Here is a 21040-nt window from a genome sequence, read left to right on the forward strand (position 1 = left end):
CATGAGTGGCTAGAAGCACTCCCCCCCCGCCCCCGCTGTGTCTGGTACGGCAGCTTCAGCCATTCCTGGACCGGGAGAGCTTGACCCCGGAAATTCAGGCATTGGTGACTTCAAGACTGGATTACTGCAACACCCTCTACATGGGCTTCCCTTGTGCTTGATCCAGATACTGCAGTTAATGCAGGAAGCTGCAGTGCCATTGCCGAGAGGTCCATTCGCCCCTTCTCGGGTGGGCGGCTTTGCGGGCGGGCCTCCTCTGTGAACCAGCCTATTGGATTGTCCTCCTGCCACCCAATTGGCCAATGGCGGCAGGAATTAGGGGGCATTCCCTTGGGCACGGGACCAACTGACCAATAGTGGCGCTTGGCCCTGCACCCAGGGTAAGGATAAATTTCCAGCTTGCTGGGCCTTTGGCCTCTCTCTTGCCACTGCAGTGCTGTTGCTGAGAGGGAGACCCTGTCAGCATATTAACTCCTCCGCTTCGAGATCTGGTTGCTGATTTGTTAACTGAGCCTTGTTCAAGGTAAAATAAAATTAAAAATTCATTCCAGTAGCACCTTAGAGACCAACTAAGTTTGTTCTTGGTATGAGCTTTCGTGTGCATGCACACTTCTTCAGATAGAAGTATCTGAAGAAGTGTGCATGCACACGAAAGCTCATACCAAGAACAAACTTAGTTGGTCTCTAAGGTGCTACTGGAAGGAATTTTTTTATTTTATTTTGTTTTGACTATGGCAGACCAACACAGCTACCTACCTGTAACCTTGTTCAAGGTGTTACTATTGGTATATAAAGCTCTTAACGGATTGGGACCAGTTACTTGCAAGATCATCTTACCCCATATGTGCCCACTCAACCACTTTGATCTGCAGAACTGTTACAGGCACCACATAATACTTGTTCCACATTTGTAAGAAATTGCTTTGGTTGAGATTTCCAGCATCCCTTCCAACACTACCATTCTATGATTCCATAACTTTTTAGTGTGACAGCACCCACCTTTGGAACTCCCTGCTTATTGACGTTCTCTTGCCAGTGCCTGCTAAATAATAGTTTTCTTTAGGCAAACTTATCCAGGCACATGCTTGATTTAATCTTTTTTCTTTGGTGATTTTAATTATCTTCAAATGCCTTCAGCTGTTTCTAGCTGTTTTTATTTATTGCATTACTTCTTGTACACCACTTAGAGGTTTGTCTACAATCAAGCAGCATATAAATTTTGTTAAATAAATAAATAAATGTTGCTGGCATAGCCTAAACAGCAGTATCTTTGCAGAAGAGGGAAGTATCAGATAGACCGGGGCAATGCCAAGATTTGTAGAAGAGCATTAAAAATCTTTTGAATGAAACAATAACTGGGAGAGCCCAGCAAGGAAAGAGCATTTCTCTGTCAGGTGGGGACTGAGCATGCTCAGTAGTCGCAGAGTACTGACTGACAGCCGGGGGTGGCAGCACTGAAGATAGACAACCAGGGTAGAATAACAGATTGGAGTTTCGTGAATGGTGTGCTTGCCTGGCTGACTGGAATGTGCACTCGGCGCTGCAACATTTTGTTGCAGCCCCCCCACCACCTATACTTCTAAAAGGATTATTCATTTTCTCTTTTAAATGCGCCGCTTCATTCCAAGGGTCTTTGTAGTCTTTGAAATATTTTCAGCGCGGCCTGCCTATAAACCAATTAAGCGCCGTTTTGTCAAAATCAGTTTTGTCTCCACGCAACGCCGCTCTCGGATCCCCAGGGATCTGGATATTTGCTGGCGCTGTCGTTGGCCATTTTACATCTGTGGACTCTATCTGCCAGTGAGGTTTTAGATTTGGATGGCTTTAAAGGGGGGATTACACAAATTCGTGGAGGATAAGGCAAATCGATCACTAATAGTCACGATAGATACGTATCGCCTCTGGGATCAAACGTATGGAGCACCGTGCTTTATACTGAGTCAGACCACCGGTGCCTCTAGTTCAGCACTTTCTACACTGACTGGCAAAGGCTCCTTGGTGTTTCAGGCAGGCGACATTCCAACCTTGCCCAGAGATGCTGGGATTCGAACCAGGGACCTTATGCGTTCAAAGCTATACCACTGAACTACAGTCCTTCCCAGAAGCATATTGCTCACTAAGCCTCTGAATACCGGTTGCTGAGAAACATGAGTTGGGGAGATTGCTATTGCACACATGCTTTACTTGCAGGTTTCCCAGATACATTCTGTGAAAACAGAATGCTAGAACAGACCAGCAGTAAATCACGCTGTCAAAGCTGGACATAACTCTTTATTAGCCAAAACACGTACTTCATACACTTGGCTGAGTGTCAGGCCTAATGAGCACAGCAGTTCATCTCTGGTGGGTCTGGCCCCATGGATCTGTTGCTCAGACTGAAAGTCCCTGTCTCCCCAAAGCCTTCTAAGTCCCCTCCTTTTCAGGGCCTTCCCCAAGCAATCAGAGACTCTGCCTGCTTGCAGCCTGCCGCTGCTCTGCCCATTTCAGCTCTCTTCTGGTTCTGGGAGACAAGGGCGAGGGAAGCTCGTTGCAGCAGGAGGGGGGGGACACCCATGACTCTTCAGCGTCCTGACTCATTTCTGCCTCTTGGTCTCTCTCCTCTCACTCCCCTGTTTCAGCATCTGCCTCTTAATTCTGGATTTGTTGCTGCCACAGACTCTCCCAGCTCACTAAGCCCTCTTACCTCCTCAGCTTCCGTCACCTCTTTCTCCCAGTCTTTTTCTTCTGACCACTCATTATTGTCCCACTACCATTCCCTGGGCTCTGAGCCTTCTTTCCTTGGTGGTTCCCCAACTGGTTCCTCCCACCGTTCCTCTACATGCAACCAGTCCATGACAACTAGATGCGCCTTTGGTCTGATCCAACATCTAGTCCAGCATCCTGTTCTCAGAGTGGCCAACCAGATGCCTATAGGAAACCCACAGGCAGCACTGGAGTGAAAAAACCCACTTGTGATTTCCAGCAACTAGCATTCACAGGCATACATTCAGTGGAGGTAGAACAATAGTCAGCATGGCTAGTAATGATTGATTCTTAGGTCCTTATGGGTCAAAGGACAGCCATCCATTTTTATATCAGACACAACGGAGAAGGCCTTTTCAAAAATGATGCCCGCCATGTCCGATATTTGTAGATCAGTGTATTAAAAATGCAGCCGTATCTATGGCTACATGCAATTGCTATCCAGTAAATTAGGGGCATCATTTCAATCAAGTAGCGGATTCTTAAATGGATTTACCTAAACAATTAAACAACTCATTGCTTTATTGAGCGGTCACAAAATTTAGCTTGCAAACTTGTCAGCCCATCTCCTTGATGAATGGTAAAGGCACACAGCTCAAGTGCAGCGGAACAAGCTCCCAAAGCACTTTTAAAAAAAATCCATTCTCTTTGCAAGGGTCACACACTAGCTGTCATGAGCTGAGAAGGTTAAGTTCTACTCTCTCCAGGTGAGAGCAAGCAAAACTCAAGACTGCAGCCCTGGCTGATTCAGGGGCTGTAATGGAGTCCCTTAACCAACAGAAGGAGGGAGGGAGAGGAAAGGAAAAGTCACAGCCCAGGCATAGTAGCCAGACCAGGGTGGGTCCTTCGTAGGAAAGCCCCCTGACTTTTTCCATTGATTTTTTTTTGGCACAGAAGTCAATTTTGAAGGTGTGTTGTTGCGGGGGGGGGGGAGTCGTATGGGAGATGACCCTTAAGAACTGCAGGAAAGTTAGAAATCAGTGGATGAAGATGGGGGGGGGAAACTCAGTCTATGCTCTGCCCATCTGACTGGGTTGCCCCAGCCACTCTAGCCAGCTTCCAACATATGTGAAAACATAATAAAGCATCAAACATTAAAAAAAAAACTTCCGTATACAGGGCTGCCTTCAGATGTCTTCTAAAGGTTACTTATCTCCTTGGCTCAGGGAGTTGCATAATTCCGTACCCTCTGATGAAAATGGGGCTGTCCTAAGGAAAAGCGGGACATTCTGGGATCAAATCAGAAACCGGGATGGCTTCTGTAAATCTGGGGTTGTCACTGGAAAATAGGGACACTTGGAGGGACTGAGATGGGCTTCAGGGGAGATGGAGCATTCGAAACAATCGCTTCTGCTCAAATGACTGCAAGCAGAATTGAGGTGAGGGCAATGTGCCGTAAACAGGCTCCTTTGCACTGATTCTGTTCCTACACCCAAACCCTAGCTCAGGGGTTAGCAACCTTCGGCTCTCCAGATGTTTCGGACTACAATTCCCATCATCCCTGACCACTGGTCCTGTTAGCTAGGGATCATGGGAGTTGTAGGCCAAAACATCTGGAGAGCCGAAGGTTGCCTATGCCTGCCCTAGCTGGTCCTCTGCCCCATTTCCCTGTGGATCTGCTGCATCGTCAGCCAGAGAAACAAAAAATACTGATATTACTGTCAGAAGCCTTGACTCTGGGCTGCAAAGTCTGCAGCTCAGTTGAGTGAGGCAACTTGGGGTTTCGAGAACTTTCTGAGAAAAAAGACTGAGATTTCCCCACATAGTCAAAGGCAATGTTTGCAAGTCCTCCAGTCATTTTTGAATGGAGATGAGGGATAGCCACACATTCCTAGTGGGTTCTCTCTCTCTCTCTCTCTCTCTCTCTCTCTCTCTCTCTCTCTCTCGCCACTAGGTGGAGTCTTGCCCTTACCGCAACTGTTATGGCCCAGTGTCTCTGCTGCCCTAGAACTTTGCAGGACTCTTGCCTTGAACTGCATCCTACGCAGAAAGGAAAAGGAGAAAAGGCCACGCAAACCTGTGCTCAGTTTCCTGCTTTTGTTCTCTCTCATTCTTAGCCTGACAACATGCAAACTTCTGAATGGAGCCCTGGCGCTATCTCTTTGACAAGCCTTTGAAGCAATGTGGCCGGGCCACCAATTAGCATCAAAAGAGCACCGTGCTAATGATAGAGGTTCTTCTATGCCCTGGCGTGACTTAAACTACATGTTTCTTTAAGAACTGGCATGACTCACTCCTTTACAACACTCTGTACCATCTAAATATAACCACATCATTCCAATTCAAAGCCCCCTCCCAGGTTGTTGGTTTTTTTTTTTGCATTATTTTGTTTTGGCTTCCAGTCACTCCAGTGTTGGCTTGAATGGATTCTTGAGCTGGCTGCCAAACATCAAACGGACCCATGATTTATACTTTGGAATTATTTACAGGTTGATCATTAAATAAGAAGCGGTTTGCGTTCCTGCGCTTGAGAAGGGAATCTGCCAAATTTACCATAATAGAACGCTGTCCCGCATGCTGTTGTAAAAGTTTGACAGACTGGCAGCTGTTTTCTGGAAGAGTGGTCTCTGGGGTTTTGTAATGGGTTCCTTGGCAGGCAGGCATCCAACAGATGGAGCTTTCCCTAGCACGGCAGCTCTGCTCCAAGAGAGGGAGCCTTTCAGCCTTTCGAAAGAGTGGTGCGCCGAAACCTGTCCTCCGATTTTGTGAAAAGTTTCCCATTCCTGCAAAAGAGGCTTCTGTCTCTTTCGCTCTTGCTCACTATCAGGAGGACGCTAGGAAATTTCTTTACAATTTCTGTGCGTTGAGCTTACCTTATCGCTGCAAGGTGGCTGGGGGTGGTGCGTGTCTTTTCCTGTCCATTAACCATTTCTGCAGCACTCTGCAGCCTCCACGGCTGCCAGCGTTTCCTGATCTGAAAAAGCCCCATGGGAGCAGTTACCTCGTGACGTCTTCCCCCTGGGCTTCATCTCGAAGGGTGGGGAAGCCAGGGGAAAACAGGCAACTGAGTGCCTGAGATTAGGGCACTTGCTGGTTTTGTTTTCAAGGGTGCAATCGTACGGCAAGGTCTGCTCCGGCTCAGCAGGCTAACTCCCTGGCTCAGCTGCTGTTAAGTTCCCAACCCTGTCTCAGCTGAAGATACACCAGAGAAACTTGCTCACCTGAGCTCTGCCAGGGCCCAGACGACTGACCTGAAATTTGTTGAAAGGGGCATTCTAGGGTTGGAACCAGAAAGGGGAGATTTAAGCTGGATCCTAAGCCTGTGTAGCTCAGTCGTATGACCTGACAACTCTGAGTAGAACATTCTTTTAAAGGCTTGTTTTCCCTCTGCCAGGCTTAGGAAGAGCAGCAGCAACCCTGCTGCTGAATGAGTTTTGGAAATGGCATAACTTTACGCTGGCTTAACTTTGAGTGGCTTGCTTTACCGGCTTCTTGTGCTACCTAAGCAAAGTCCTTCCTTTTGAAAAAAAATTCCCACACCAATGGCTTTAAAAGACTTCGCTTCGAGCCAACCCACCTTCCCATCCTTACAGGAAAGTCAAGGAATCGTGCGCGCCCAGGAAGAGTGCCGACTTCCAGAACGCCAGTGTGGCGTCGCGGTTACATCACTGGACTAGGACCTGGGAGACCAGGGTTCAAATCCCTGCTCAGTCATGAAGCTCACTGGGTGACCTTAGGCCAGTCGCTCTCAGCCTGAACTACCTGACATGGGATGAACTACCTGTTGTGAGATGAAATGGAGCAAGGGGAGAGCTGTTTACACCACCTTGAGCTCCTTAGGGTGCAAATGTAATAACCAGTTCCGGCCCCTCTCAGGTGGGCACCATTGCCGTTACAGTGGAACCTCGGGTTACGTACCACCCCCTTTGCGTATGCTTTAGGATACGCATGAGGCAAACCTGGAAGTCACAGAAAGGTTTCCGCCGGCCGCGCCTGCACAGAACAGGCGCCTCTGGATACGAATGTTTCGGGGGTAAGAATGGACCCCTGGAATGAATTAAATTCGCATCCAGAGGTGTTCATTGTGAGTTCCGGCTCCTCTTTTTCTAGAAAAAATAGCACTGGTAATAACTAACAAACTACCGTAGGTTTTCGCTTATAAGACTAGTTTTTTTTTCCTTTTAAAAAAATGTCAAAAATTAGGGCACGTCTTATACAAGGATAGTGTCTTCCCCCATTTTCTTAAATCTGAGTCCTCCCAAATAGGGAGTGTCTTATACATGGGGGCGTCTTATAGAGGGAAAAATACGGTAAATACTGGAGACGTGATTCCTAGGATGAACCAAAGGGACACTCACAAGCACCATAAAGCAACCTTGAGGGTAAGGTCAACTTAGCAAAAAACCAAAACAAACACTCAAATCCAAACCAAAAACGATTTCAACCCACCCATGAAAATGTCGCTGAAATTTTCCCTCCCCCAATTTTCAAAGGCAGTTCCCTTTATTGTTAGTTAATGGAGAACGGTAGAGAAAAAGAGAGGAGAGATTTTCAGCACATCGCTGGTGCAAAGCACAGTCTAAGGCTGGAATAGGGGACTTGTGGCCTTACAGCTCCCATAAGCCCTGGCCAGCAGGGCCAATGGTCAAAGATGAAGGGAGTCAGCGCCCCACAACAATGGGGTGGGGTCGGGGTGGCACCAGGTTCCCTGTCCCTGATGCAGGAGAAGCAGCTTCAGGTCTCGAGAGCAGGAGGCAAGTGACAAGTATGGAAGCTGTGTGGCCGCAGGAAGTGATGTCAGCATGAGGACAGTTCAAGTTCAGCAGACTGTTAAGAAGCGACCAGAATAAATAATGACAGGCAAGGAGGGGGGTGAAAAGAGAGTCAAAGAGTAGGAAGGAACGGCATGCGAAGAGCAAAATTTATACTAGTTGAATCACTTGGAAAACACTCATGGAAATTCCAAAAATAGCCCCTAATGATCCTATCTACTGAATGGCGAATGATTAATTTCTGGTTACGAAGCAATTATGTTGTCTTTTCACAGTGCAGGGAGCTACAGTAAGCCCACAGCGGGCTTGACAATCGGCAGAGAGAAAGGGATTTTGGATTAACAGCTTCAAAGACAAGAGGAAGCAATTTGCACTCCTTGTGTTTTTACAGGCTCTTGTTTGTCTCCTCCCGGCATATGTGCGGCTGACTCAACAGGTCTGGATGGGCCTGTGATTGAGCCTGCCCCGCATTTCCTTTTCCCTTTACAAAAAAGGCATGTCGGTGCTTTGGACTGGAAGGATGGCTGTCTTACTGTACGGTTAGCCGCACATCTGCAGCCGCTGGGTGTTCAGGTCCTGCTTAGTCTAATCGTGTCACGTTTCAAATGCATTGTTGATACCGATCTCGAAATGCTCTCGAAAAAATGTTCCTCTTATCTTAAAACTTCTCCTCCCCTCCTCTGCTCTGGAAGGTCACTACAATTTGCTAATGGAACCCAGTTAGATTTGCTGGGCCTCATGCTTATCAGCTTGTGACATACCCTCAAACATTTCTCCAATGAAAATAAGGGTCACCCTATTCAATAATAATAATAATAATAATAATAATAATAATAATACCACCCCTCCCATCTGACTGGGTTGCCCAGTCACTCTGGGCAGCTTCCAACATATATAAAAACATAATAAAACATTAAACAGTTTTTTAAAAATAATAATAATAATAATAATAAACCTTCCCAATACAGGGCTGCCTTCAGATGTCTTCTAAAAGTTGTATAGTTACTTATCTTCTTCGCTTGGTGGGGTGCATAACTCCATACCCTAATCACCAAACTTAAAACCATGGAGAAACCTGGTCTGAACAAAGACATTGGATTCTTATCTCATTATACATGACAAAGCTATCTTTAGCCATCTCACCCCTTGCTTTTTCCTTTAGGACTAATTGCAGCCGTTAAGAGTCGTCAACAGGTTTTCCACACCTATCAGCTGATCACCCATTCCCACCACCCTTCTGAGTAATACCCCTCCCCACTCCCTCACTATACAGTGGTGCCCAGCTAGACGGAAATAATTCGTTCTACGAATTTTTTCGTCTAGCGGTTTTTTTGTCTAGCGAAGCGGCAATGACAGCCGCGCTCCGCTAAACGAAAAAAAAAAAGATTTTCCGTCTTGTGGGGCAGCTTCCGCTAGACGAATGCCGTTCGTCTAGCGAGTTTTTCGTCTAGCGAGGCATTTGTCTAGCGGGGCACCACTGTATTTAAGGGTCTGGTGACTTCTGTTTCAGTGTATCTGAAGAAGTGTGCATGCACACGAAAGCTCATACCAAGAACAAACTCAGTTGGTCTCTAAGGTGCTACTGGAAGGAATTTTCTATTTTGTTTCCATACCCTCCAACATTTCTCCGATAAAGATAGGGACATCCTACTATACTCATCAACATTTCTCTGATGATAAAAGGGACGTCCTAAGGAAACTTCCAGGATCGAATCAGAAAAAACGGAACGGCTTCTGTAGATCCAGGACTGTCCCTGGAAAATAGGGACACTTGGAGGGGGTCTGTTGTGGCAACATAGAGGCTGGCATTTTCACTCATGGCACCCGTGTTGTGGAATGCCCTTCCTGGCAGAAATGCAAGAGGCCACGTCAATATTTTGCTGGCTTCTGATGACACCCTTGTTTAGTCCAGCGTTCCTTTGAATTGAAATTCTGAGTGTATTGTTTTAACTGGGGGTTGTTGGTTTTTTTGGTGGGGGGGGGCAGCCAACTGCTTTAATTGTCATGTTCTTAAATCGCTTGCTTCATTGTATGTTTTAATTAAGCTTTCTTTAGTGCCCTGAGGGAACTGTTATTGTGCATTTTAATCATGTACTGATTGTAAACTGCACTTAGAAGCAATGTTGGCAGTATGAACAAATACAAACAAGTGATACTTATTACTTTTACGTATTTCTGTTATCGTTTGGTTTACCTCGTGTAATCAACGGTTGCCAACCTTTTCCGGCCACTGGGCGCATTTGGAATTTTGTGCAGAGGGGGGGGGGGCGGTCAGTAACAAAATGGCTGCCGCGGGAATGTGGCACAACACAAAATGCCAGCCACAGATAAAAGAGCAGGAGAAAAGAGCCAAGGGCTACCAAATGGTGTAGAGATGGAAGGAAAAGATCTGCACCAGCCTCCGCCACACATACTCACAGAGAGAAGCTCTTTGTACCTCTCCTATGTTCAGAATGGGAGGGTGGGCAACCAGCCCTGGCATGCAATGGAACTTGGGCATGCCTAAGAGGGCATGTTCAGTGTAGGATTGTTTAAGCCTGTGCAGTGAGGAACTCAGCAAGAAGAGCCAACAGTTTCCAGTGCATTGCAGGGGTTTAAAGGGATTTTTACTGAGACTTTTTGAGAGAAGGTACTGGCAGGCACACTGGTACCTGTTTTAAGGATATTAGATGCTTAATTTTCCTGAAATGGGAATATTGATTTGAGTTGCTATGTGTATTTAAAAAAAAGGGGGGGGGTTCGTCAAGGTACACCTCTCATATGATTGGCTAATAGTCACATGGGAGGTATGCTTTGACAGTTCATGACAGTCTCTCTTTCTGTTACTGGTCGCTGTTACTGTATCGCTGTGGTGTGTGTCTGTGAGGAGAATACAGGACACAGTAAAAACAGTGCAGGCATTTGGGAGATAGATGAAAACAACATGGGTCTTTTCTGTTATCCCCTAGCAAAAATATGGTGGCAAAGTCACCAGGGACTAGCCTCATCCATTGAGTTTCAATATGCACATACTGACAATAACCGGATAAGTAAACACCCCAGAAAGAATGGGCTTCCAGAAGAGCATGTGCAGAAGGCCAGGCAGCCATCTTAACAAGAGATTACAGGACTGCTATGTTAAGTTATTCTTTCAGAAGTGCTATATTAGCTATTCTGTCCAACAGACTAAACTAGTGCTGTGCTGAAAATTTCTCATCCTTTTTGGGGGGGGGCGCAACTGTTCCCCATCAATTAATGAGAACAGAAATTGCATTCAAAAATTATGGGAAGAAAAAGTGATCAGTGAAGCTCTCATGGGTGGGGAGACAGGACTTGCTTCATGCTTTTACCATACTTTTGAGGTGGTTGAGGGTTGTTGTGTGTATATCCTACCATTCATTCTGCAAATCATCTCACCAGTGGCCTGCGCCCTGCACCCTTCCCTGGTGCCCATGCTACAGTTAAAGCTCATAGGAAGACATGATGAAGCAATTAGATCAGGAAGTGTGGGCACCCGGGGAGGCTGCAGAATGCTGGAAAAATATTTAGAGAGAGAGAGAGAGGAAAAAACTCCACACACCACCCTCAGACATCTCACAACAATAAAGTAAGATCAAAAGTCTGAACTCACTGAGATTCTAAAGTGCCATGAGAATGAATGAGGGGAAATTGAAATTTCTTTTGCAGGGGAAGGATAATTTCAAGAAATCGGAGGACAGGTTTCAACACAGCACAAGACTAAATTATTTGCCTTCAACTGGTGGTTCCGGAGTCATAAACAGATCATGATGTGACCTAGCATGGGTTGTATCAGTGCTATAGACAGAAGCGGAAAAGGCTGATAGAAGGAGAGAGAGATAAGAGAAAAGAAGGAGACAGAGGAAAAAAAGAAAGGGAAAGAAGGACAGATCTAGAAAGATAAAGTAAACATAAAGTTAATTTGAAAGTTAAATTATTCAACGCAGCTCACATGTTGCAGGTTGGGCTGAAAGATGGATTCTGAATCTTAACGGTAGAATCCAACTAGACCACCCAGAATAATTTCACCCTTGTTGGGATGCAGGGCAAGGCTGGGGTGATCAAATTCAGGGTGGCCCCTCTTGTCCCTTCTCCTGCTGCCCCTGGAAAACCTGCACTCCAAAGCCCTCTATATTAGCAAGCGTTACCTTAGAGTCTCTCCAGACGACCCCCGCCTTTTCCAAAGGTTGACCAAGCTGCTTGAGCGGCTGGTGGCAGAAGACGACTTCCCGTCCCCAACGTGCATGCGGACCACGGTCGAGGTGGTGAATGCGCTGCGCACGTTCCTCTCCGGCTTGGCAAGGATGATGTAGACCTTTGGCACGAACATGCAGCCGAGAGCCACCGTGGCACTCAGGCTGACGGAGAAACACATGGTGATAATCTTATAGTTGCTCCCGAAATAGATCGGCACGAAGGCCAACCAGATGATGCAAGTGGTGTACATGGTGAAGGCGATGTACTTGGCCTCGTTGAAGTTGGCGGGGACATTTCTGGTCTTGAACGCGTAGAAGGTGCAGCTCAAGATGAGCAAGCCATTGTATCCGAGGGGAGTCACGACCCCCAGGTTGGTGGTGTTGCAGATCAGGTACACTTCTCTGATGCTCGGGTAATCGTGCTTTATATTGGGGGGCTCCATGATGAAAAGAGCAACGATGATGCCCAGCTGTACGCATATCAAGATAAAAGCGATGACCAGCTGGGCACAGGCGCTCATGAAGCGAGGTTTCTTGGTGCAGATTTTCTTCTTGCTGCCGGCGAGGATCCTCGCGATGCGGTTTGTTTTCGTCACCAGCGCAGAGTAGCTCATAGCCGGGGAGAGGCCAATGCCGATTCTCTGAAGGTAGCAGTAGATCTGCTGAGGCTTGGCGATGAGGCAGAAAGTGCACAGGTAACCCAGAAATATGCCGGCTAAGATGATGTAGCAGAGTTCTCGGCTGGACGACTTGACCACTGGAGTGTCGCGGTACATGATGAAGACCGCGGTGACAAACATGGTAGCCAGGAGACCCAAGCAGGCAAAAACAACTGCAGCAATTGGTTCTGGATCGCCCCAGCGGAGGTACTGGACTGGGATTAAATCACAACCTGGCATGGAGAGGAAGGAAAAAGAAGTCAGTGAGGAAGAAGCCTCAGAATAAAGAACTGAAGGCATCTGTGTAAGCAGCAAGGATTTTTTATGCGCAGAAGTGGAAGGAAACAGCAATGGCCACAAAAGAAGAACGGACCCAGAACATCATAAATGGTTTCCTCACAGGCTATCCCCATAACAGCCCTGTAAGGTAGGTTAAAGTTGAGATACAACCAATGTGCTTCATGGCTCTATGGGGTTTGGAATCAGTGTTTTCCTATCTTATCCTTCCTCTAAACAAAATATTTTCCCCCTTCCAGTAGCACCTTAGAGACCAACTAAGTTTGTTATTGGTATGAGCTTTCGTGTGCATGCACACTTCTTCAGATACACTTCTTCAGATTTCATGTGCATCTCTAAGGTGCTACTGGAAGGATTTTTTTTTTTTGTTTCGACTATGGCAGACCAACACGGGTACCTATCCGTAACTTCCTCTAAACGTTATACCAGCCTGGTACTTTACTTCATAAAGGTAAATGGTAAAGAGTCCCCTGACTATTAGGTCCAGTCGCAGACGACTCTGGGGTTGCGGCGCTCATCTCGCTTTACTAGCTAAGGGAGCCGGCGTACAGCTTCCGGGTCATGTGGCCAGCATGACTAAGCCGCTTCTGGCAGACCAGAGCAGCGCACAGAAACGCCATTTACCTTCCTGCCGGAGCGGTACCTATTTATCTACTTGCACTTTGACATGCTTTCGAACTGCTAGGTTGGCAGGAGCTGGGACCGAGCAACGGGAGCTCACCCTGTCGCAGGGATTCGAACCGCCGACCTTCTGATCGGCAAGCCCTAGGCTCTGTGGTTTAGACCACAGCGCCACCCGTGTCCCACTCTTTACTTCATATTCACACTATTTATTCACAGACGGAAGCTGCTTTGGGGAAACAATGCATCGAAACACAAAATTGAGTAAGAAACGAGATGACAGATACATGGTAGATATGGATTGTGGCTATTTTGTGTACGCTGCTTCCCAAACCAGAGGTGGGAGTGCACTGGATGCAGAATAAATGGGAGTGTGTACTCCCATTTATGAAGAGAAAAAGTTATGAAGAGAATCCAGTCATGACATATAGAATACTGAGTAATAACTTTTGTGATGGCTAATTGAAGACTGCATGAATGGTACATTGTTTATTTGTACTACACCTTTCTACCAAGGAACTCAAAGTAGCATGCATGGCTCTCCTCCAGCCCCTTTTATCCTTGTGAGGTACCTTAAGCAGAGAGACAGCGACTGGCTGGAGTTAACCCAGCTTGCTTCATGGCTGAGCAAGGATTTCAATCCTGGCCTCTCAGGTCCTAGTTTGACAGTCTAACCACCACACCTGGTTCTCTGTTAGGGACTGTTTTGAGGATAATCAACTTGTCTAGATCTGTCTGGAGGGATTTGTGAAAGCCCTCTGAGAAGTGCTCGCCAATCTCAGTGGCTTCCTCCAAAGTCCTGTCTTGAGAAAGACCCTCCAAATTCACCTTTGTTTTTGCTCTAGGTGAAATCTGGTGGCAGCACAGTAAGAATTGAGCTGGCAACTCAGCTTTCACATCAAGGATTGTTCTCCAGCACCTCATTAGTATGCTTAGGGTAAGTCTTCCTTTGGCTGCTTTTCAGGGAACTTCTTGCTAGCTTACACTTGAAGTGCTAAAGGGCTGAACTGTGATCCAGGAAAAGGAGAAGGTTTGGGGGGGGAGCAGGGGTGTCCTTAATTTACTCCATCAGATAAGTTAGATACTTTTCTTCCAACTATAGGAAAATGCACATTTTTGAAGTCTAGTGCAATTAAATAGAAGCCTTTCAGGCATTTCACGGACTCCAAAATACCAAGCTTCCTTGTTCTCACGTCAAAAATCAAATGTCCAATACATTTAGAGGACATTAAGAATGAGAAATGCCGATACAGCCTGCAGATAAATCAAAGGCTGGTGGAATTAATTGCATCTTCTCTCCATCCTTGCCTCCAAAGCTTCTGGAAGTAACTCTTTGTCTTGGTTGCTCCATGACTGACAAAGAATATGGGATTCAGCCCCCACGGGAAGTAGCAGTGATTGTCGCAGTTCTGGCCCAGACCACAATGACACGGCTTCTTACTTGAGAATAAGGAAGAGATCCTACTTGAGAGCAGAGAAGACCTAACAGGGTCAGCAACAGGTAATTAATCCCAGCAGCTGCTACGCTCAGGCTAGAGGGCAGGAAAGGTGAGACTGCATGGGTTGGGGGACAGCGGTCGAAGTGTAAGGAGTCCAAGATCAGGGCAAAGATCAGAGTTGTCCCAATGGGTAGGCACGCCCACCTGACAAGCCTTTAAAGACAAGGCAAGGGACACTTACTTGTAAGACTCTTGTGCCTTGCAAGATTGCTGGGTCAGCAGATGCTCACGTGGTTGGGAATGATGTACCTGTTGCCAGTGATGGGAGTGCTGCCTGGTCCTTCAAGACCAAGTGGTGACCTCCCCTTCTGACTCTGGTTCCTACACCCCTAGTATTGGGCTGATGCCCTCCCTGGATTCCGTTGCTGTGTTCTTCTCCCCAGGAAGTAAAATGGAAGATGGGAATCCTGTTTACCCAGCCAAGGCAGCCATATCCTGGGAAAAGGAAGAATCTGCTTCTTCTAGACTCTATTCCCCAGTCTCAGCTCCCTCTCATCACCCTCCAACCATTTGACAGAGTGACGCAGCTGCCTCAGGCAGCAGATGCTGAGAGGGCAGAAGCATCAGTCCCCATAGGACCGAATTCTCCATTCCAATCCTGCTGGCTTCAAAGGTTGCTTCGCCTGCACGTTCTCCACAGGGAACGCACTGCCAAGCAGCACCCAGCAGGATTGAACTCTCCACCCGGCAACTGATGAGCGGAGGGTTCAATCCTGTTGGCTGAAGGGGCCATAGAAAGCTGAGTGTGAAGCCCCTTCCTCCATAGGGCACCAAGGGGGACAGGAACAGAAGATAGTTTCCTGGAAGACATAATGGCTGGCTGAGACCTTGAATGGGACAACACCCCACAACATTTTGTTCCAGGTTGGGATGGGTGAATCTCTTAATTTTAGTTTCACATTTTAAAATTCAATTTGCAACATTTCCACCCAAGTTTGCATGTACTTTTAAATTTTAATCCTTATAAAAATTCATCAGAATTATAACGCGTATTCCTCCTAATATACATATTTGCATGCAATTTTGCCCAATAAGCACTTCTTTTTTGCTACCAATTTCCCCTAGCAGAACACCTTTCTCTTCGCTATTTTCAGCAATATGTGCATTTCCACACACATTCAGCTCAGCACATAACACACACCTTCCCCTTATATGCACATTTTTCTATACAGTTTTTGGCTGGAGAAAGGGGTGTTGCATAACTCAGGGAGGTGTGGATTTCAATGGGTAGATGTGCTTCTGTCCACATATTGTTTTGGGAAGTGTGAATTAAGGAGGAATCCCACCCCTAGTTGCAGGTCCCATTCGTAAGATCATAATCTACATACCAGTGAGCTCGTGGTTGGGCCAAGAACCCAATTCGCAAGCTGTGCATGTGTATTCATCAAAGACAAATTCGTTCTCTTTACATCGTGTGCAAGTCCAGCAACAACTGACTTCACCTTTGCGGATAACCTAAGAAGAACACACATCAACATTTCAATGTCTGCAAAAAATATTTTGCTTTATGCAGTTTATTTAAAAAATTAACCTGCCTCCGCCCCCACCCCCCCGCCTACATTTTATACACCTCTGTCCTGTACGTATATTTTACTAAATGGGCTGAAGCTATTTATGGATGCTATTTCCATATGATCAGCCAACACTTCCCTTGAGCTAAAACTACTCACCCATTTCCAGATTAGCTTTCAACGCTTGCCAAAAGCTGGGGCGCAGCTTTGGTCGGGAGCCAGAAGCCCTGAGCGCATCATGAACTCAAAAGGACCTTCATTTACCTTGATCTCTCCTTTCTCACATGGCTCGCTGCAGACAGATCTGATGGCAGAATTTTTCTGTGCCCAAATTTCATTGTCGTCCATTTTCAGTTCGCCGTTGTCCCAACTTCCAACATTGATATAGTCAAAGTAGTCCTTTCCCATTTTCTTAAAGTTCATGATCTCGTACCTTTCGAACAAAAAGGACAAACCATGCAGTTGAGTTTAACACAGAGCTGAGGAGGACAGCCATGTAAGGAAACTGCCTTATACAGACTCAGACCATTTAGCTAAAATTTCAGGGTTTCAGGCTGGGAGTCACAATTAACTTGGTCCCAGAGAACAGTATGCGCTGTTAGGACCAGCCCAAGACATTCTGCCACCCGAGGTCCATTACTTTCAGTGAGCCTACTCAGAGTAAAATGTAGTGCAATGCTACCCATTGGGTTGTATCTGACTAAGTCCTACTTAGAATTTTGATGAGTATACTCTAAATTGGCCTTGGTCAGAAACAACCACAGCATATTGTGTCACAGGTATGCTGCATATTGAGATTAACAATTAAAAAGCCAAAATACATAATGGCATATGCAATCCAGACAAGGAAATATAAATTCCCAACAGAAACAACGCAAAATTAAATGTGACTATACTAGTGTATCTGAAGAAGTGTGCATGCACACGAAAGCTCATACCAAGAACAAACTTAGTTGGTCTCTAAGGTGCTACTGGAAGGATTTTTTTATTTTTTATTTTGTTATGACTATACTAAATAGGGCTAAAATGTATCTACTTCATAATAAAAGCATTGTTTAAAAACTTGAAATATTACATTGGGTTACAAATTCTGATAAAGATATGCTGCATTAATGATGCATGCCTATTTTTCAAAGAAAAAAAAAATCCACTGGCGTTCTCTGCTGTTCTATGATTCATGCAACCTTGAAATGCTGTCAGGCATTACACAGGAATTTAAGAGGCTGCCTTATACTGAGTCCATCTAGCTCAATGATGCCTACACTGAAGTCAGCAGCTCTCCAGGGCTTCAGAAAGGGGTTTCTCCTGTCTCTTCCTGGAGATGCTGGGAATTGAACCTGGGACTGTCATCTGCGCTACCACTGAGCCACCACCCTTCCCCTGAAGTTAATGGCTGGATCCAGAGTTCCTGTGAGCAGAACCCCACTGAGATCCCACATACTACCCTAAACCAATGTGATCTTTGCGATCCCCTTGCCCTATCTGTGTAGGTTTCTGGCCATTCTGGAAAGCAGAGCATCATCAACCATGGAGAAGGACATGTGTAACGAATCGGACCTAAGTTAAGGGATTTTCAGAAACCCACGGTGTTTTATGAGTTAATGGGCACCCCAGTTTGAGTGGCAGATATCTCGTGGGAGGCGGGACATTCCGCTCTTTAAAAGGAGGGAGCAGCCGTTAGAGAGAGAGAGAGTGGTGACTGGAAGAAGGAGGGCGTGGGGCCAGGATAGTGGTGGGTAGGTTAGGATAGGTTGAAGATGTGTATATGATGCTGAAAGAAAGAGTTTACACTGTAATGAAACTAAGCTTATAAACGATTGCATCACTGAAACCGTTATGTTCTGAAAGAAATAAAGACTTGTTATTGTTGAGCTAACAAAGTATCGTCGTTTATTGGGTCCAGCGAGTTATGTATGCTCATGAGGAGGGGAACTCAGGGAAAAGACAAAACTGACCTGCAGGATGATAGTTTGTGTCTTGGAGTTCACTCAGGAGGGGCTAGCGGGCGGAAACCTTGGTATTGCCACAGAGTTGCTAAGAGGGCTTAGCTAACTGATATAGTGAGGGATCTAATGATAGACAGACCCCGAACTGTAGGCAAAGAAGAGTTTAACCCCTGAAGCCCAGAGCGGAGGATATAACCGGCCACGGCCACTGGACAGGAAAACTCCCGTTACTAAGAGATTCCCAGATTATAAATAAAAGGGGATTGACATCACAGACGGACCTCAGAAGGACAGGTGGGGTGGATTTAAATTTGATCCGGAACACCTGATTAGAAATTCACTTAGTAACAAGGAGAGAGTGTGAAGTGGAGGTTCTTCGCAACATGGCATTGCCCTTTCACCAGCGAAGTCTACTCATCTTCCTATATGCTGATTATCATAGCATCATTTCTCTCTGACCATGAGTAAGAGGTCCACACTCCAAACGGCAGAGACTTAGCTAAGAGCCACTGTGTTTTCTCGCCTGCCTGGATCTTCCTAGTCCTTTTATAAGCTTCAGAGACCACAGGCCTTTAAAAGGGTTTATTAAAGTGTAATCTGAATGTGCGGCTTTTCCAAATAATTGGCGGTTTAGGCAGGTGTCGTTGGGGCTGAGTTTTTGCCTGTTATTTGCATCACCAACTGAAAGGTGGAGTATTAGACAGTGTAAGTTTCACTTGAAAACTTTCACACTGAAAATGATGTGATTCTCAGAAGCCGTGAAATACTGATATATATTTACCCGCACACACAACTTATGTGACCCAAAGTATAATTTTCCTGCTGAGGATAATATATAATAGAGGTGAGACCTTTTTTCCTGGGCATTCAGAGGGAAGAGAAAGTCAGACAGAGAGAAGGAGAGAAATTAGTTGACTGCCTGCCAAGGAAAAAAGCTTAAGTCTTTTGTTGCTCGCTTCAAGTGATCAAAAGCACTCACTGACGGAGGTTTCTCTGCCAACCAACTAATTCAAATGAATCCGAAATAGTATGAGAGTAAAGTATCATTTAGACTTCTGCATAAATCAGCCAGTCCGATCCATGGTATAGCCATGGTGTGTTTAAAAAGATATTTGCAGGGCTCTCATTCACATGGAGGCAGAGGAAATCCACCAGGCTAGCTTCCCAGCAGGTGCTGCTTACTGGGAGGAAGAGGGGAATGGGTAAGGCGGTGGGAAGGTTGGTGTGGTGCAAATGGAGCCAATCTGGCACGCCTGCTGGTGCATTTACACTTTGCCGACCTCCCCACCGCTTCATCCTCTCCCTCCCAGTAAGCATGGGTAATCCACCTGCCAGGAAGATAGTACAGAAGCTCTGCCCCACTCAGAAAGCTGCTTCTGCATGAGAGATACCCATCACGTTCAGCTTAATATGTGGATAATGCCCATTCACAGACGTTTCCATATTGCGGGTTGAGCATCACACACATGGACACTGGTCTGGGGCTACTGTACGGGACCCCTGCTTCTCACTAGACAGTTGAATGATGCCTGGATAGGCATTTAGTAAGGCACACATCCCAATAGTTACAATTAAGACATGGAGGAACAATTAAGGCATTTCATGCTTTCCAGATTGATAGCTATTTAACAGTACCGTCCCGGTGAGTCTCCATTCTCGTCGAAGGTGATCGTATCCCCAGAAACTCCAGTGAAGTTGGCCTTCATAAGAGAATCGAGGAGTTTCCGTCCATCAATGGGCTTCATAGCATCACAAAGACCTGCGTAGCCTGGGCAAAGTGCCATCTGCATGTTATGCAGGCCGTAAGCCATGGAGTATATTGCGTTAATCACAAAGCCCATCTTGGAATCTTGGACATGTTGTTTTTCTAAGGTCAAATTGCCTGTTGAGAAGCACAGCACATTGCAATGGTTAGCATGCTCAAGGTAATAAAATTAAGTTTTAGTTTTATATCTACAGGAGCCCCTACCCCCTTTTAGGGCACTGGAAATTTTTTTGGGGGGAGGAACCCAGTTCTGACACCGGATACAAACATTAACTCTTCAACAAGGTCGACGACAAAGCACGGTTATTTTCACGGAAGTCATCCCATGGGCTTCATCGATAAGTGACTGCAAACCAAGTTGCTGGCATCTCAACAAAAGACATTAGTTAAAAAGAACAGTTGGAAGAAAATGTTCCCTGGCATATTAGCTGTGAAGGACCAAGCGATTTCCCTGCAACCAAAAATATTACCATGACGACGTAATATTGTGAGATTGCCGAGGGAGCAGGCCAATGTCAAAGCACGTGTTACTGAAGTCTCTCCGTGCCATGGCTTGAAAGGTGTCGAGCACAAATAGTTTTTGTTGAAATCTGTGGGAGCCGCTGAGCACATAAGGACCTTCTAGGACAATGGCCATTATAAGTCATTCTAAAGGGAACTCACCCACACCTTCCGCTGGAAGTTAATAAATAGTGTTCAGCTGGAAAGGAAAGTGTTGGGTTTGTGCTTCTTCCAAGAAGCTATTCAGGCCCCACAGTCATCCTGAAAAAAGCATCACTTTATATAATTCTGCATCAGTTTGTGAAATATCCCCACATGTCCCTATTTTCTCCCTTTCTTTGCTTTTTTGGGGGGGAGGGAATGACGATTTTTTGGGTGAGTTCCTTTCTTCAACATTCAGCTTGCTGGAGTCTCTAGAACTTAAAACTTAGCAGAGCAAATGGAAGCACCATTCAATAGTATCAAAAGCCACCTGGAAATCAAGGAGCATCAACAGGGTCACACTTTCCCTGACTCATACATAATACAGGGCAGCCAGCTCATCATACACGGTAGTTTCCATGCCAAAACCAGGTCTAAACCCTGACTGAAATG

General features: G+C 46.0%; 1 protein-coding gene across 3 annotated transcripts in view; it reads right to left on the reverse strand.

Moving 5' to 3' along the window:
* GRM5 (glutamate metabotropic receptor 5) overlaps positions 1 to 21040 on the reverse strand; it is a 217777-nt gene that overhangs the window by 22525 nt on the left and 174212 nt on the right. For 2 of the 3 annotated variants that reach the window (XM_033146098.1, XM_033146097.1), the window contains exons 4-7: positions 19816 to 20062; positions 16499 to 16667; positions 16052 to 16178; positions 11600 to 12539 (exon numbers count right to left, since the gene is read on the reverse strand). In XM_033146098.1, the coding sequence (XP_033001989.1) occupies positions 11600 to 12539; positions 16052 to 16178; positions 16499 to 16667; positions 19816 to 20062 (1483 nt within the window). Of the gene's footprint in view, positions 1 to 5555; positions 5657 to 11599; positions 12540 to 16051; positions 16179 to 16498; positions 16668 to 19815; positions 20063 to 21040 lie in introns of all 3 variants that reach the window. The other variant, XM_033146099.1, reaches the window with a different exon arrangement.

This window comes from Lacerta agilis, chromosome 4, assembly GCF_009819535.1.
Source record: "Lacerta agilis isolate rLacAgi1 chromosome 4, rLacAgi1.pri, whole genome shotgun sequence".
Classification (NCBI taxonomy): domain Eukaryota; kingdom Metazoa; phylum Chordata; class Lepidosauria; order Squamata; family Lacertidae; genus Lacerta; species Lacerta agilis.